The sequence below is a fragment of the Salvelinus sp. IW2-2015 genome, linkage group LG13 (assembly GCF_002910315.2).
Source record: "Salvelinus sp. IW2-2015 linkage group LG13, ASM291031v2, whole genome shotgun sequence".
Lineage (NCBI taxonomy): Eukaryota > Metazoa > Chordata > Actinopteri > Salmoniformes > Salmonidae > Salvelinus > Salvelinus sp. IW2-2015.
In genome coordinates, this window is record NC_036853.1 from 48,881,083 (window position 1) to 48,896,955 (window position 15,873).

Sequence of the window (15,873 nt, forward strand, 5' to 3'; positions counted from 1 at the left end):
AACCAGACTACACCTCCTCCTGAACCCACAGAGAAACCAGCTGAGCAGCACAGGACCACACACAGTCTCACTGAGGTGAGTCCACTGAACTACTGTCTGAATGGTATTTGGTCAAGGCCCTTATCCACAGTGTCTAGAGTAGATCATAATGAATACCTCTATATAGACAGGTGGGGACCTGATCCTAGATCCAGCTGTTTGCTTAGAAATTCTAGGGACAATAAGGAGGCCTGYGTCTTGTGACCGTAGCGTATGTGTAGGTATGTACGGCAGGACCAAATTGGAAAGATTGSTAGGAGCAAGCCCATGTAATGCTTTGTAGATTAGCAGTAAAACCTTGAAATCAGCCCTAGCCTTAACAGGAAGCCAAATTTGGKGGTTTTAGTCAAGATTCTAGCAGCCATGTTTAGCACTAACTGAAGTTTTTTATCTGGGTAGCCGGAAAGTAGAGCATTGCAGTAGTCTAATCTAGAAGTGACAAAAGCATGGCTACATTTTTCKGCATCATTTTTGGACAGAAAGTTTCWGATTTTTGCAATGTTACGTAGATGGAAAAAAGACGTCCTTGAAACAGTCTTGATATGTTCGTCAAAAGAGAGATCAGGGTCCAGAGTAACGCCGAGRTCCTTCACAGTTTTATTTGAGATGACTGTACAACCATCAAGATTAATTGTCAGATCCAACAGAAGATCTCTTTGTTTCKTGGGACCTAGAACTATCATCTCTGTTTTGTCCGAGTTTAAAAGTAAAAAATGTGCCGCCATCAACTTCTTTATGTCTGAAACACAGGCTTCCAGGGAGGGCAATTTTGGGGCTTCACCATGTTTCATCGAAATGTACAGCTGTGTATTGTCCGCATAGCAGTGAAAGTTAGCATTATGTTTCCAAATGACATCACCAAGAGGTAAAATATATAGTGAAAACAATAGTGGTCCAAAAACGGARCCTTGAGGAACACCGAAATTTACATTTGATTTTTCCGAGGACAAACCATTCACAGAGACAAACTAATATCTTTCCGACAGATAAGATATAAACCAGGCCAGAACTTGTCCGTGTAGACCAATWTGGGTTTCCATAAAGAATGTGGTGATCGATGGTATCAAAAGCAGCACTAAGGTCTAGGAGCACGAGGGCAGATGCAGAGCCTTGGTCTGACGCCATTAAAAGGTAATTTACCAACGTCACGAGTGCAGTCTCAGTGTTATGATGTTGTCTAAAACCAGACTGAAGTGTTTCGTATTGTTTGTCTTCAGAAAGGCAAAGAGTTGCTGCGCAACAGCTTTTTCGAATTTTTTTGAGAGTAATGGGAGATTTAATATTGGCCGATAGTTTATATTTTCTGGGTCAAGGTTTGGCTTTTTCAAGAGAGGCCAGATTACTGCCACTTTAATGAGTTTGGTACACACCCGGTGGATTGGGAGACGTTTATTATGTTCAACATAGGAGGGCCAAGCACAGGAAGCAGCTCTTTCAKTAGTTTAGTTGGAATATGGTCCAGTATGCATTTTGAAGGTTTAGAGGCCATGGCTATTTTCATCAATGTGTCAAGAGATATAGTATTAAACAAACTTGAGTGTCTCCCTTGATCCTAGGTCCTGGCAGTGTTGTGCAGACTCAGGACAACTGAGCTTTGGAGAAATACGCAGATTTAAAGATGAGTCCGTAGTTTGATTTCTAATGATCATGATCTTTTCGTCAATGAAGTTCATGAATTTATCACTACTGAAGTGAAAGCCATCCAATTATAACCCTGTTACACGAGTCAGAAGACTTTCAGTTTGGTGTAGCGCCATTTCTGTTCAAATTTTCTGGAAGCTTGCTTCAGGGCTTGGGTATTTTCTGTATACCAGGGAGCTAGTTTCTTTCAACAAATGTTTTTTGTTTTTAGGGGTGCGACTGCATCTATAGTATTACGCAAGGTTACATTTAGTTCCTTGGTTAACCGATTTTTGTACTCTGACGTCCTTGGGTAGGTGGAGAGAGTCTGGAAGGGCATCAAGGAATCTTTGGGTTGTTGAGAAGTTAAAGTATGACTTTTGATGGTCCTTGGTTGGGGTTTGAACAGATTATATGCTGCGATTGCAAATGTAATAAAATGGTGGTCTGATAGTCCATGATTATAAGGAAAAACATTAAGATCCACAATATTTATTCCACAGGACAAAACTAGGTCCAGAGTGACTGTGGCAGTGAGTAGGTCCGGAGACATGTTGGACAAACCCAACTGAGTCGATGATGGCTCTGAAAGCCTTTTGGAGTGGGTCTGTGGACTATTCCATGTGAATATTAAAGTCACCAAAAATTTGAATATTATCTGCCATGACTACAAGGCCCAATAGGAATTCAGGGAACTCAGTGAGGAATGATGTATACGACCCAGGAGGCCTGTAAACAGTAGCTATAAAAAGTGATTGAGTCCATAAGTATTCAACCCCTTAGTTAGGGCAAGCCTAAATACGTTCAGGAATAAAACTGTGTTTAACAGATCACATAAGTTGCATGGACTCATTCCATGTTCAATAATAATGGTTAACATGATTTTTCAAGGACTACCCCATCTCTGTACCCCAAACATACAATTATCTGTAAGATTTCTCAATCGAGTAGTGAATTTCAGCACAGATTGAACCACAAAAGACCAGGGAGATTTTTCAATACCTCGCAAAGAACGGCAACGATTGGTAGATGTGTACAAATAAATAAAAAAATGACTCAACATCCCTTTGAGCATGGTAAAGTTTTGAATTAGGCTTTGGATGGTGTATAAATCCCAGTCACTACAAAGATACAGGCGTCGGAGAGGAAGGAAACTGCTCAGGGATTTCACCATGAGGCTGATGGGGATTTTAAAACAGTTACAGAGTTTAATGGTTGTGATATGAGAGAACTGAGGATGGATCAACAACATTGTAAATTACTCCACAATACTAACCTAAATGACAAGTTGAAAAGAAGGAAACCTGAACAGAATAAAAATATTCCAAAACATGCATCCTGTTTGCAACAAGGCAAACAATGTGGCAAAGAAATTAACTTCATGTCCTGAATACAAAGTGTTATGTTTGGGGAAAATCCAACATTACACATCACTGAGAACCACTGTTCAAGCATGGTGGTGGCTGCATCGTGTTATGGTTAGGCTTGTCATCGGCAAGGATTAGGGATTTTTTTTATAGGTTAAGACTAGGGGGCGCAGTTTTCGCTTTTGGCTAAAAAGGCGTACCCCATTTGAAACTGCCTATTTCTCAGCCCCCGAAACTAGAATTTGCATATAATAGTCAGATTAGGATAGAAAACACTCTGAAGTTTCCAAAACTGTAAACATTTTGTCTGTGAGTTAAACAGAACTGATATTGCAGGCTAAAACCTGAGGAAAATCCAACCAGGAAGTGGCCCTGTTCTTGAGACCTCTCTGTTCCCATACATACCTATTGCCCATGTTTGGGATGAGTTGGACCTCCGAGTGAAGGAAAAGCAGTGCTCAGCATACATGGGAACTCCTTCAAGACTGTTGGAAAAGCATTCCTCATGAAGCTTGTTGAGAGAATGCCAAGAGTATGCAAAGCTGTCATCGAGGCAAAGGGTGGTTACTTTGAAGAATCTCAAATATAAAATAGATTTACATTTGTTCAACACTTTTTTGGTTACCAAATGATTCTGTGTGTTATTTCATAGTTGTGATCTCTTCACTATTATTCTACAATGTAGAAAATAGTAAAAATAAAATAAAAACTTAAATGAGTAGGTGTTTCCAAACTTTTGACTGGTTCTGTATATATACCACTATCCCCAACACACCCCAGCACCCCTTCCCACTACTTTGGCCCCAATAGATCCTACACCAGGCCGTCGGCCTGGGAGGCTGGAAATCCATCTCTCAAAACCCACTGTAGTTTTTATGCACTTAAATCTCTGATACCCCAAAACATCTCTGCTGCTGCTACTACCAATTCAATCTTCTGGGATTTCATTTCCATCTGTGMGGTACAATTAATGACCATAGCAAAAAACGCCAAGAAGCCAACCTTACTAAAGCACACATAGCTTGGGTCACTCTMCTGGCCTACTACTCACAGGGATCCTCTCAGGCTCCCTCACCCTTAGCCCAACATCCTTTACTTTCCTCACTTCCTCAGAATGACACTTTCTGCACTGCTGTCACCCTGGCAACCTCAACTTGTCTCACTCGCACAGGACATTTATGATCCCCAGCAACATGGCCACCCCCACAATTGACACACTCTACTTTTTCCAATTAAACTACACACTCTTTTGTCCCATCCCCTCCTGCACACTTCTCACACCTCGGAATCGCCCCACTACATACTGCTGCAACATGACCATAAACTTGACACGTGAAACACGGTACTGGGTTCGTAACAAATTCTCTCATGGGATAACTTATATACCCTAGCATGACTTTATCCGGAAAACACACAGAATCAAAACTCTGAACAACAGACAGGGTCTCCTCAGTCCCGCGCTCACCACCGGGTCTGCGCAYCACCAAACGGCATGCATCACAGACAACAGGGATCCCCGACTTCAGTTGATCCACCTTAACACTCAACCCCACCACAGTTATCACTCCTTTCAATGGCGCTGTGCTCCGGAGACTAAAGCAACACTCCACCACTCTCCTTYCTGGCTCCCCCTCCACTCAGTACTTTTGTTAAACAGAAAACTCAAACATATGGCAGCAGACCCACAAGGTCTGCCATGAGAGGTGACTGTATAGTTCCCTTAAGGAAAAGCACCTTTAGTCAATTTGCTTTCTCTGWGAGAGCTTCCCATGTTTGGAATACACTGCCATCAGACACACACAACTGCACCACCTGTCACACTTTCACAAGAAACATGAAGACATGGCTAAAGGCCAATCAGACTTGTGAACAAAATCCCTAGTTGTTTATTGCCGCTTTCCATGTTGTCTGTAGCTTGTGAGGTGTGGAAACACTTTGTTGCTTTTATGGATTTTGTCTTGTTRCTTTTTGTGCTATGTTGCTCTGTCTGCAAGCTAYGTCTTGCTTGTCCTATGTTGCTCTGCGTGTGCTCACTGCTCATTGATTGTCTGTATTGTTATTGTAATTGTTTTTAATAACCTGCCCAGGGACTGCGGTCGAAAATTAGAGAGCGGTGAGAGGAGACTGAGAGGTGACTGTATAGTTCAAACCGGCACTTTTACTGAAACGTTGATTACTGTGCACTGTCCCTATAAAAATRAACTCAAACACCTCTTTCATCCCGACTCTCGAAACACGCATCGCCCTCTCCCTCTAAACAGCAGACACACAAAAACAAATCTGGAAACTTTGACCGAATTGACAGAAAYCAACTCCTTCTTCAACCAGCCTGATACCACAAACGAATCGGCCAAAAGGCATGGATCCACTTTCTCCACGAATCGTACTCCCACTGGGCCAGTGTAATCTATGGCATTTTCCTGATCATTGGGGTGAGGCTTGGAAGCCTTCACCTGACGACCCAGGTTATTTCTCCTCACTTTTGTCAGGATCAATTTCAAGTTATCTTTTTGTCGACTACTCAGGGTCTTAAGACGCATAACATGCATTTTTCTCTCCTGTACTTGACCCAAAGGATAAAGTACTCTGCTTGTATGTCGCAGTCGGTTCGGGTTTGCTGCACCTACATTTACATTTACATTTAGTCATTTAGCTGACGCTCTTATCCAGAGCGACTTACAAATTGGAAAGTTCATACATATTCATCCACCTCACACCATTCTTTCTGCTTCGATTCTTCTTGCCATCCACCCTCTTCCTCACCGGGTCCTCCGACATGATGATTTCAGGAAAGTCTACAGGTTGCATGCACACATACCATTTGAGATGCAAAAATACCAYCGGAGACGCAAGCGCATGCGCTTTGAAATTCGCAGACCACGTGGCGTCAACGCGCATAATCTGCAGCATTAGTGGATACTGTAGGTGAAAATTCATGACTATGGTTGATTTTCCAGTCTCTAGACTGTTCTCCCAGAAGACAGAAAACATAGTTAATGAATAGACATGTGTAAGCAGAATAAAGGCTGAGCTCAGGTGAATGRACAGAGCTGGATAAACAAAGAGTTAACCATTGGACACGTAAAAACAGAACGTAAGCAGAATTCATGGGAGTGTACAGACTGGGTCAACATGGAGTTAATCACTAGACATGTAAAAACAGAACTTAAGCAGAAAATGTGTACCTTAATTAATATAGGCACCAAAAGCCATGWATCTGTAATAAGAACATGTTTGTACTAATCAAGTATTATTAGAAAAGCACTTATTAGGAAAGTATAWATGCAATAAATGTATTATTTTTTGTATTAACACTAGCACCGCCACCATTATAATCTAAAYTGAGCAGATGTGGGCGTTAACAAGCAAGAATTGGGACAAAAAGATAATGGTGGCGAGAGGCCAAGGGGTGTTAATCATCTACATAGAGGGGAGTGACCATGTGTGTTATCTGAAGGTGGAAACCTATAAAGCCTGAGGTCTGTATCAAGAAAAATCTGTTGTTCCATGGAWTTGCTTGGCTTCTGTTACTTTGTAATAAAGTCTATTTGAATTTACAAGTTATGGTATCTGAGAAATATTTGATTCAATATTTCCACAACAATACTCACACTGCTTTCAGGGCAGGTCTAYGGGTGACTAAATTACTTTTCATAGCAGGTTAGGAGAGTTAGGTTAAGAAAAGGGTTAGCTAAAATGCTCAAATTATCCAAGACGCTACTAATATATAGCTACAACTAGGCCTGCATGGAACAGTCTGGTTTTCCACAAATACAATTCTGTGCTGGATGTTTCTCTTTTCTTGTCACCAATGTGTAATCCGCTCTCCGACCTGCGAAGGGCAGCAATACGCGACGCTGTCTAATCTTCCGGAAATTCACACAAAGAAGTAAACGGGAGTGAGCAGTKACTGAGAACAAGTTCCACGTTAGCGTTTTTATTGTTATTTAGACGCGTATTAACACCCTGGAACTCAACATATGACTAATTTAACTGCACAGCATCACATACATGGTACTGTTTAATTCGCGTTGGAGACTGGATTTGGTTGATAGATGTTATCTAGGTAACGCYAGCTAGCTGCTAACGTTGGCTAACAATGGCTAACTGTATGGTTTTTCACACTCAAATAGCCTCCATYATGGAGRTGCTAGCRAATGCAGCYGTGKCAGAKATCTGTAAACTCGTAGACGACGACTATGCAGTGTTTCGTTTGGAAATAACTCAAAGCCAGAAAGAAAACAGGGSATTACGGAGGAAACTACAGCTACTGGAACTGAAGGTGGCACGGGAGCGCGCAGAGAGAACCAATAGGGTCAAGATCCTCGACCGATACAGAGCAGGAATGCCAAGAGGTACAATTTGCGGGAGGGAYCTGTCTGCACATGTTACCTAGAATTGGTCTCGGCCAGATTTAGAATGATTAAAAAATATATTTTTTTATAGTTAGTCACTCCACCCTTCGGCACACCATGTTTTTTTGTAAACAAATCCGTGCACCAAGATGCAGTACGACACGTGTTACATTTTCTTTTGAAGGAAAAGCCCCATTATAATAAAGTCATATCATTTGCAACGTGAGCAGAGGCGTTTTCGGCATTTCCACACATGGGAATAAAATAAAATAAACTCATATCATGGAATTCTACCTCATTTACATGAAAGAATACATTCGCTRAATCGTTTTTAATATCACACAAATGACCGAAATGAGTTGCAACACTGACAAGCTGAGATAAATCTGGTCTTGAATTCAAACCAAAAAATYGCCCAGGCTCACCTAATGATGAAGATGAAGCCATAGGCTACTACTCACAGTAATGGCCGATAGGCTATTGCCAAGAGGAGCGTATCTCAAGATGATCTACTTTGAAAAACAGTGCTGCTGTTCACGAAAAAAATAGGAGTTGAGGGGAAAAAATAATAATATTGGTTCTACAGTGGTCGGTGTTTRCTTTCCATGTTTTTTCCCCACGATTGTATTTTGAAATTAGCAAAAGGCCAAAGGACAGCCACAACCAACCATAGAAATATAATCCATAGATGGCAGTTCCCATTCAAGTCATGAATGGTTTAAATCCACTTGTTGAATCTATGCCAAGGTGCATTGAAGCTGTTCTAGCAGATCGTGGTGGCCCAACACCCTTTTTAAGACACTTTAGGTTGGTGTTTCCTTTGTTTTGGCAGTTTACCTGTATGTGCTTGTGATCAAATTTTATCCACCGTTATTTTTTAGAAACTATTGAGCCTCTATAGCTAAATTATGCTCTCTGTTGTATTTTGAAAATTGAGAGTGGGCTCCGGTGGTTGGATGAAAAATAAATAAATTTGCCTCTTGGGCCCAGTCCCTGAATTGGCCAGTCACATTTATTTATTTATTATGCAGTTTATTTTATGAATCAGTTACCCAATCAAGACAGAGCCCCCCCAGTTACCCACGTGGGCCCCCTACCTCCTCTACTCCCTCTRTCTGATAATTAGCAGAGCAGCAGGCTCTCTACACTCATTGAGTGGGCTCCTGAGTCCTCCTGTAGTTGGCAGTTGCAGTAAAACATTAAAAAAWATATATATACTGTGTAATATATACTGTATATATATTTATTTAACTTAAAAATATTTTTGCTGTCTGTTGGTCCTCCACGGGTCTGGGCCCAGGGGCTTCATCCTCAGTAAGGCCTTGCATTAATCCGGCCATGATGGGGCTTGGTCAGTTTTTGGATAGTATGCAATAATTCCCCTGATTACTTAGCTATCTTGCACAAAGACACTATCCTATTCTAACTAGATTCTTGATTTACTGAATTTCCTATTATTTACTAATTGAAAGAAATTATGCAAGGAACATAATCAATCTATAAATCGTATATCAAGAAGTCATCCTGGACAATTCTAGACAGTGTCAAAACTGTCAATATTGTACAATATAGTGTTCAGCATTGACAGTACCTAACCTAACCACCTCTTTCCCCTCAATCACTCTTAGGTGAAGGACATTTTACTGGAGGCTACAGGAGCTTTGTGAATCCAGCGGGACACCATACATGGAGAGATGACCAACCAATCACTGTTGGTGAGGGGAGTGGAACCTCAACCCAGCATGCTATCATGATAGAGGTTAGTGTAATWGTATTACATCAAAATTACAGTTCATCAAATGTGGCCAGTTAATTTCAGAAAGGCTCCCCTCAGCTATTTACTTGCTTACATGTAAACCTTATTTATCTGCCGTAGGGGAGCTTGTGAGACTTCACTATGACATTATCCAATTCCAGTCATGTATCGGTAATAACCTCCGCTCTTTATGTGGCAGTCTGCAGAGGCTGCAGGTCCTGGTGTCAAGCAGGGTAGGACTGAAGTAGAGGACGCACAACACAGCAGAGACATTCAGACTGGAGTGACTGGAGCACCCCCTGTAGCCACGGAGGACCCCACCACCGTCGCTCGACGAAGCATCACGGAGGTCAGTGGAACACTGAACGCCGTCCTCAAGTCAKAGACAGACACTTTAACTAACACACAGGCTCTTACACACAGCAACTGACCACAGATCAGACYCAAACAGACTGGGGCTTGGGACACCGGGCTGTCCTCCTGCTCCCGACTCAGAGTACTTACCGGTATTTCACCAGAGCCAGATGGTTAATTCCTGTGGAGATGGTGATGGTGACACGTTAGACACTGGTGGTGATGATCCGTCTTGTTCTTACACTACAGCAACGGGCCCTGGCAACATGCCCTTGGGTTTAGAGGCACAGACTGATCTGTCTARAGGGGACTGGAWCCGGTACAGTAGTAGTGTATACTCTGAAGGGTGCCTAGATAAGAAAGGGGAGGTTATAGTGGTAGATGAGGTGACTGTGAAAGTGGAGGGCGATGCTCCTCCCACATGGAATGCAGATAGTCACCTAGGAGACAGACACTCACAGGGCAGAGATTTCTTACATTACAGAGAAAGCTTAGAGACAAATACAAATACTGTCACCCACTCCCCTTTACACGAGTTCAGGGATCGTGTCCCAGTGTCCACGACGATGGCACCTTCCAAATCACTCGGCTACGTCCTTTTCGATCAGGTATTGAACTCAAACGACCAAAGAGCCAAGGCTTGGGGAGGGGGAGCAACATCAGGCAATAGTAAAGAGAAACGGTTCCTCTGCATGTTCTGTAACAAAGGCTTCAGCAGCCCCCAGAAAGTGGAGATCCATCAGAGGGTCCACACAGGGGAGAAACCCTACAGCTGTACCCAGTGCCACATGTGCTTTGCCCAGGCTGGTCACCTGAAGAGGCACCAGATGGTCCACACAGGGGAGAAACCCTACAGCTGCCCCCAGTGTGAGAAGAGGTTCTCCCGCCAGGAACAGCTGAAGATGCACCTGAAGGTCCACATGGTATAGAGGCTGTTTGCCTGTACTCACTGATGGAAGAGATTCTCAGAGAGGAGCTACCTCAGGACACCAGTAGAAAAACCATTCCACTCTATAAAGTGGAAAGTAACAATTTCACTCAATAGCTTCTGATGTTTAGATCAATCCTCGCATTAAAGACAAAGATTCATTTTCGTTGTTGTCAGCAGAAAACATCCACGGATGCATTTTGAATAATGAGATTAAGAATAACAATGTTGAATATTCCTGTGTAGAATATTGCATCCAGACATTGTGTGATATATATAAGCCTAAAAATCGGGTACATAYTGTGTTTGTACTGTGTAGGCTATATGGTGTTCACAAATGCCTGTTTCATTACTTCCGTTCAACTACTCTATTTTTTCCCCAAGGCAATTTTAATGAGAAAATGAATGCAGTTTATAGAGTTAATACAGATTTTTAGTTGAGATTAGTGATGGGTACATTTTCATGTTTCAGCATGACAATGCCCCTGTGCTCAAAGCGAGGTCCATAMAGAAATGGTTTGTCAAGATCAATGTGGAAGAACTTGACTGACCTGCACAGAGCCCTGACCTCAACCCCATCGAACACCTTTGGGATGAATTTGAATGCCGACTGCGAGCCAGGCCTAATCACCCAACATCAGTGCCCGACCTCACTAATGCTCTTGTGGCTGTATGGAAGCAAGTCCCTGCTGAAATGTTCCAACATCTAGTGGAAAGCCTTCCCAGAAGACTGGAGGCTGTTATAGCAGCAAAGGGGGGACCAACTCCATGTTAATGCACATGATTTTGGAATGAGATGTTTGACAAGCAGGTGCCACATACTTTTGGTCATGTGGTGTATTTAAGGAGAGCAAATCGAAATACAATCCCGAAGTCGGCTTACTGTCAACAGTAGAACAAAGCTTAAAACAATGTTTGAGTGAAAATGAATGGTGAATTTGCTTCCGGATACGGTAAACTCCTCCTCCTCACCACTATATTGAGATCAGCAGTGTGGGTGAATTTAGCACATCAGCTGGCGATATTCTAGTGCCATCGATGGTTGCAATAGGCCATTTGATTATATTCCAATAGGCTACATTCTGTAGCCTACATGTTAGCCTATCCATTGTCACATTATGAAAGGTGTGAAAACCGATGATTGTGGACTACAGGAAAAGGAGGACCGAGCACGCCCCCATTCTCATTGACGGCRCTGTAGTGGAGCAGGTTGAGAGCTTCAAGTTCCTTGGTGTCCACATCACCAACAAACTAACATGGTCCAAGCACACCAAGACAGTCGTGAAGAGGGCACAACAAAACCTATTCCTCCTCAGGWGACTGAAAAGATTTGGTATGGGTCCTCAGATCCTCAAAAGATTCTACAGCTGCACCATCGAGAGCATCCTGACAGGGGTTATGTGTCAAATTATATATATATATATATAATATATATATACAGTTGAAGTCGGAAGTTTACATACACCTTAGCCAAATCATTTAAACTCGTTTTCACAATTCCTGACATTTAATCCTAGTAAACATTCCCTGTTTTAGGTCAGTTAGGATCACCACTTTATTTAAGAATGTGAAATGTCAGAATAATAGTAGAGTGATTTATTTCAGCTTTTATTTCTTTCATCACATTCCCAGTGGGTCAGAAGTATACATACACTCAATTAGTATTTGGTAGCATTGCCTTTAAATTGTTAACTTGGGTCAAATGTTTCGGGGTAGCCTTCCACAAGCTTCCCACAATAAGTTGGGTGAATTTTGGCCCATTCCTCCTGACAGAGTTGGTGTAACCGAGTCAGGTTTGTAGGCCTCCTTGCTCGCGTATACTTTTTCAGTTCTGCCCACAAATTTTCTCTGGGATTGAGGTCAGGGCTTTGTGATGGCCACTCCAATACCTTGATTGTTGTCCTTTGGAAGTATGCTTGGGGTCATTGTCCATTTGGAAGACCCATTTGTGACCAAGCTTTAACTTGCTGACTGATGTCTTGAGATGTTGCTTCATTATATACACAATTTTTCCTACTCATGATGCCAACTATTTTGTGACGTGCACCAGTCCCTTCCTGCAGCAAAGCACCCCCACAACATGATGCTGCCACCCCCGTGCTTCACGGTTGGGATGGTGTTCTTCGGCTTGCAAGCGTCCCCCTTTTTCCTCCAAATATAACGATGGTCATTATGGCCAAACAATTCTATTTTTGTTTCATCAGACCAGAGGACATTTCTCCAAAAAGTACGATCTTTGTCCCATGTGCAGTTGCAAACCGTAGTCTGGCTTTTTTTATGGCGGTTTTGGAGCAGTGGCTTCTTCCTTGCTGAGCGGCTTTCAGGTTATGTAGATATAGGACTCGTTTTACTGCGGATATAGATACTTTTGTACTGTTTCCTCCAGCATCTTCACAATGTCCTTTGCTGTTGTTCTGGGATTGATTTGCACTTTTCGCACCAAAGTACGTTCATCTCTAGGAGACAGAACGCGTTCCTTCCTGAGTGGTTGACGGCTGCGTGGTCCATGGTGTTATACTTGCGTACTATTGTTGTACAGATGAACGTGGTGCCTTCAGGCATTTGGAAATTGCTCCCAAGGATGAACCAGACTTGTGGAGTCTATAATTTGTTTTCTGAGGTCTTGGCTGTTTCTTTTGATTTTCCCATGATGTCAAGCAAAGAGGCACTGAGTTTGAAGGTAGGTCTTGAAATACATCACAGGTACACCACCAATTGACTCAAATTATGTCAATTATCCTATCAGAAGCTTCTAAAGCCATTTTCTGGAATTCTCCAAGCTGTTTAAAGGCACAGTCAACTTAGTGTATGTACATTTCTGACCCACTGGAATTGTGTTACAGTGAATTATAAGTGAAATAATCTGTCTGTAAACAATTGTTGAAAAATTACATACCATTCTATGCAACATCAAAGCAGTGACTCACTCCTGCAGGTTCATGCTCTACAACAGTAGAGTACAATCCTTCCTCACACAGGAAGCAGCGCAGGCCCTAATCCAGGCTCTTGTCATCTCCCGTCTAGAATAATGGAACTCTGTTGGCTGGGCTCCCTGCTTGTGCCATCAAACCCCTGCAACTTATCCAGAATGTCACAGCCGCCTGGAGTTCAACCTTCCCAAGTTCTCCCATGGGTTGTTCCATGTAATTTCTGCAAGCCATGACACCCACCATCTCAGATTGTTCTGAAATCGTTTCCGTAGTTAGAAACAAGATTAGCATTCCTGCACATAATTTTTGTTGAATATAATTTGATCCGAGAAATTAAGCTAATTAATTGCACCCAAATTGGCCATTTTAATTTATAGGATTCATATAACATTCAATAAATATAGTACCTATCACGCGCAATCCCACCCAACAATGAGTATATTGTATCAGTTTCTATCTGACATGTAGTATAGAGCTGCGGCTCAGAGTATTGTTTCTTCATCCTATGTAATGTATTATTAGTGAAATTGATGTTTTTTCCCCCGTTTGGGGAAATTAGTAATTGAAGTTGTTTATGTCCCATCCTACATCCTGATATTAATAGGTTATGAACAATAGATGGTGCTGTTCCTGCTATAGATGTAAAAAAAAGAATCCCCCCAATGTTAAAGGGATAGTTCACCCAAATGACAAAATTACATCTTAGTTTCCTTAGCCTGTAATCAGTCTATGGTCAAGGTATGAAAGTAACCCATGCTTGGTTACCTGGCCACATTCTTTTATATATATATATATATATATATAAATACAAATAATCACTCCATATACATAAGAACAACTTACACAAACAATAACTACATTCTCATCTGCCCGACCGCATGCTCACACCCCCATCCAAGTGCCTGCATTATTGTTTGTCACTTGGCCTTGAATTGTATCAATTTGTTCATAATAAATCATTACATTTTTCCATTGTGTTAATGATGGATAGAAATCAATGTTTTTTATTATTTTTTTTTCAAGATGAGTTGAGAATCGCCTAGCCCATTGGGCATCTCACTACACCCATATGCCATGTATTGAAATATGCATACAGACAGATTAAAATTAAGTTTACATTGTAGTACTTCTGACAGCCAACTTTCTAGCTCCGCCCCCACAACTTTTGGACATTATAGCATTACCAGAAAGCTTGGATTGAGTGATTATTCATTTTATACTTAAGCCATGACTCTGCTGTTGTTTTTAGAATGTTAATTTTGTCTCTTGTATAATCAATTCTATACATTAGTTTATACTATATTAAGCATACATTTTCATTAACTAATTTTGTTAGTATGCTCCAACTTTCCTCCATCTTATGCCAACAGTTATTTTAAGTCTTCGTTCCAATAGTTATATAAGAGATTGTCAGATGGATATAGTCTCTGCAAGGTTTTGTATATCTTCCCTATCATGTGAACATCCTTTTCTGACTCAAATAATTCCCCAAGGTTGCTCTGATGTCCAAAAGATTTCAAATCAAATTTGTTTTCTCAGTCCAGAATATCTTTTTAATTCTGTCATGGACATACATTTATTTCCTGTTACCAAGTCATGTACGGTTTCTATACTTTTTGTTTTCCATGTGGTCCAATTTATCTATGAATTATGAAAAGCTATCCAAGGATTGTTCCATAGGGTTGTGTTAGTGAGTGATATTGGTTCTTGTAGGGACGTTTAATTTTCTTCATATAGTTTAGTGTTCTTAACTATGAAGTTGTTCATGTTAGCTTTATCCGTTGAAAATAGACACGTAAAAAGATTCTGGGGATGAGCATATCGGCACTGTTTTAAATTATAACTTTTTAGCATTTGTGGACAAATTCAATGGAAGTCAATGCTTACTAGATTAGCATTTTCACACTTCATATCAAAATATCTATAAGTAACGTAACCTCATTGAGTTATACAATCCATTTTGTATACTTCGTGATGATTTGGAAGGAAGCAGGAAAATGCTAATATAGGTACCACTGACTTGCATTGGATTTGTGCCACAATGCTAAAAAGTTAGCATTTGAAACAGTGGCCAACAAAACCAAAGCATGGGTTGCTGTCATACCTTGTCATAGGCTGCATACAGGGTAAGGAAAATTATTATTCATTATTATTCATTTGTCATTTAGGTGAACAATCTTTAACACCTTTTCACGTAAAAGCAGGACAGCACCATTAGGAGGTCAGAACGGGTAATATCAGGATGTAGGATGGGACAAAAACCTAACAACTTCGATGACTAATTTCTCTGAACAAGGGGAAAAGAAACAACAAATTCACTGAGATTACATAGGACGATGAAACAATACTCCGAGCCGCAGCTCTATACTACTTGTCAGACAGAGAACTGATACTACATACTCGTTGTTGGGGTGGATTGGTGTGTGGTGTGGGGGGTCCGTGGGTGCTTTGAGACAATTTCTATGGATTCCTCATGTCTAACACATTGTTAGAAAACAGTTTGGTCCAAATCAGATGTTAGTAC

At 41.3% G+C, this 15,873-nt stretch overlaps 1 protein-coding gene across 1 annotated transcript in view; it reads left to right on the plus strand.

Annotated features, from left to right (window-relative positions):
* LOC111971315 (uncharacterized) overlaps positions 1 to 15,873 on the plus strand; it is a 244,714-nt gene that overhangs the window by 220,169 nt on the left and 8,672 nt on the right. The window contains exons 17-19 of the mRNA XM_070446023.1: positions 7,124 to 7,381; positions 9,010 to 9,140; positions 9,337 to 9,486. Coding sequence (XP_070302124.1) covers positions 7,124 to 7,381; positions 9,010 to 9,140; positions 9,337 to 9,486 — 539 coding nt within the window. The remainder of the gene's footprint in view (positions 1 to 7,123; positions 7,382 to 9,009; positions 9,141 to 9,336; positions 9,487 to 15,873) is intronic.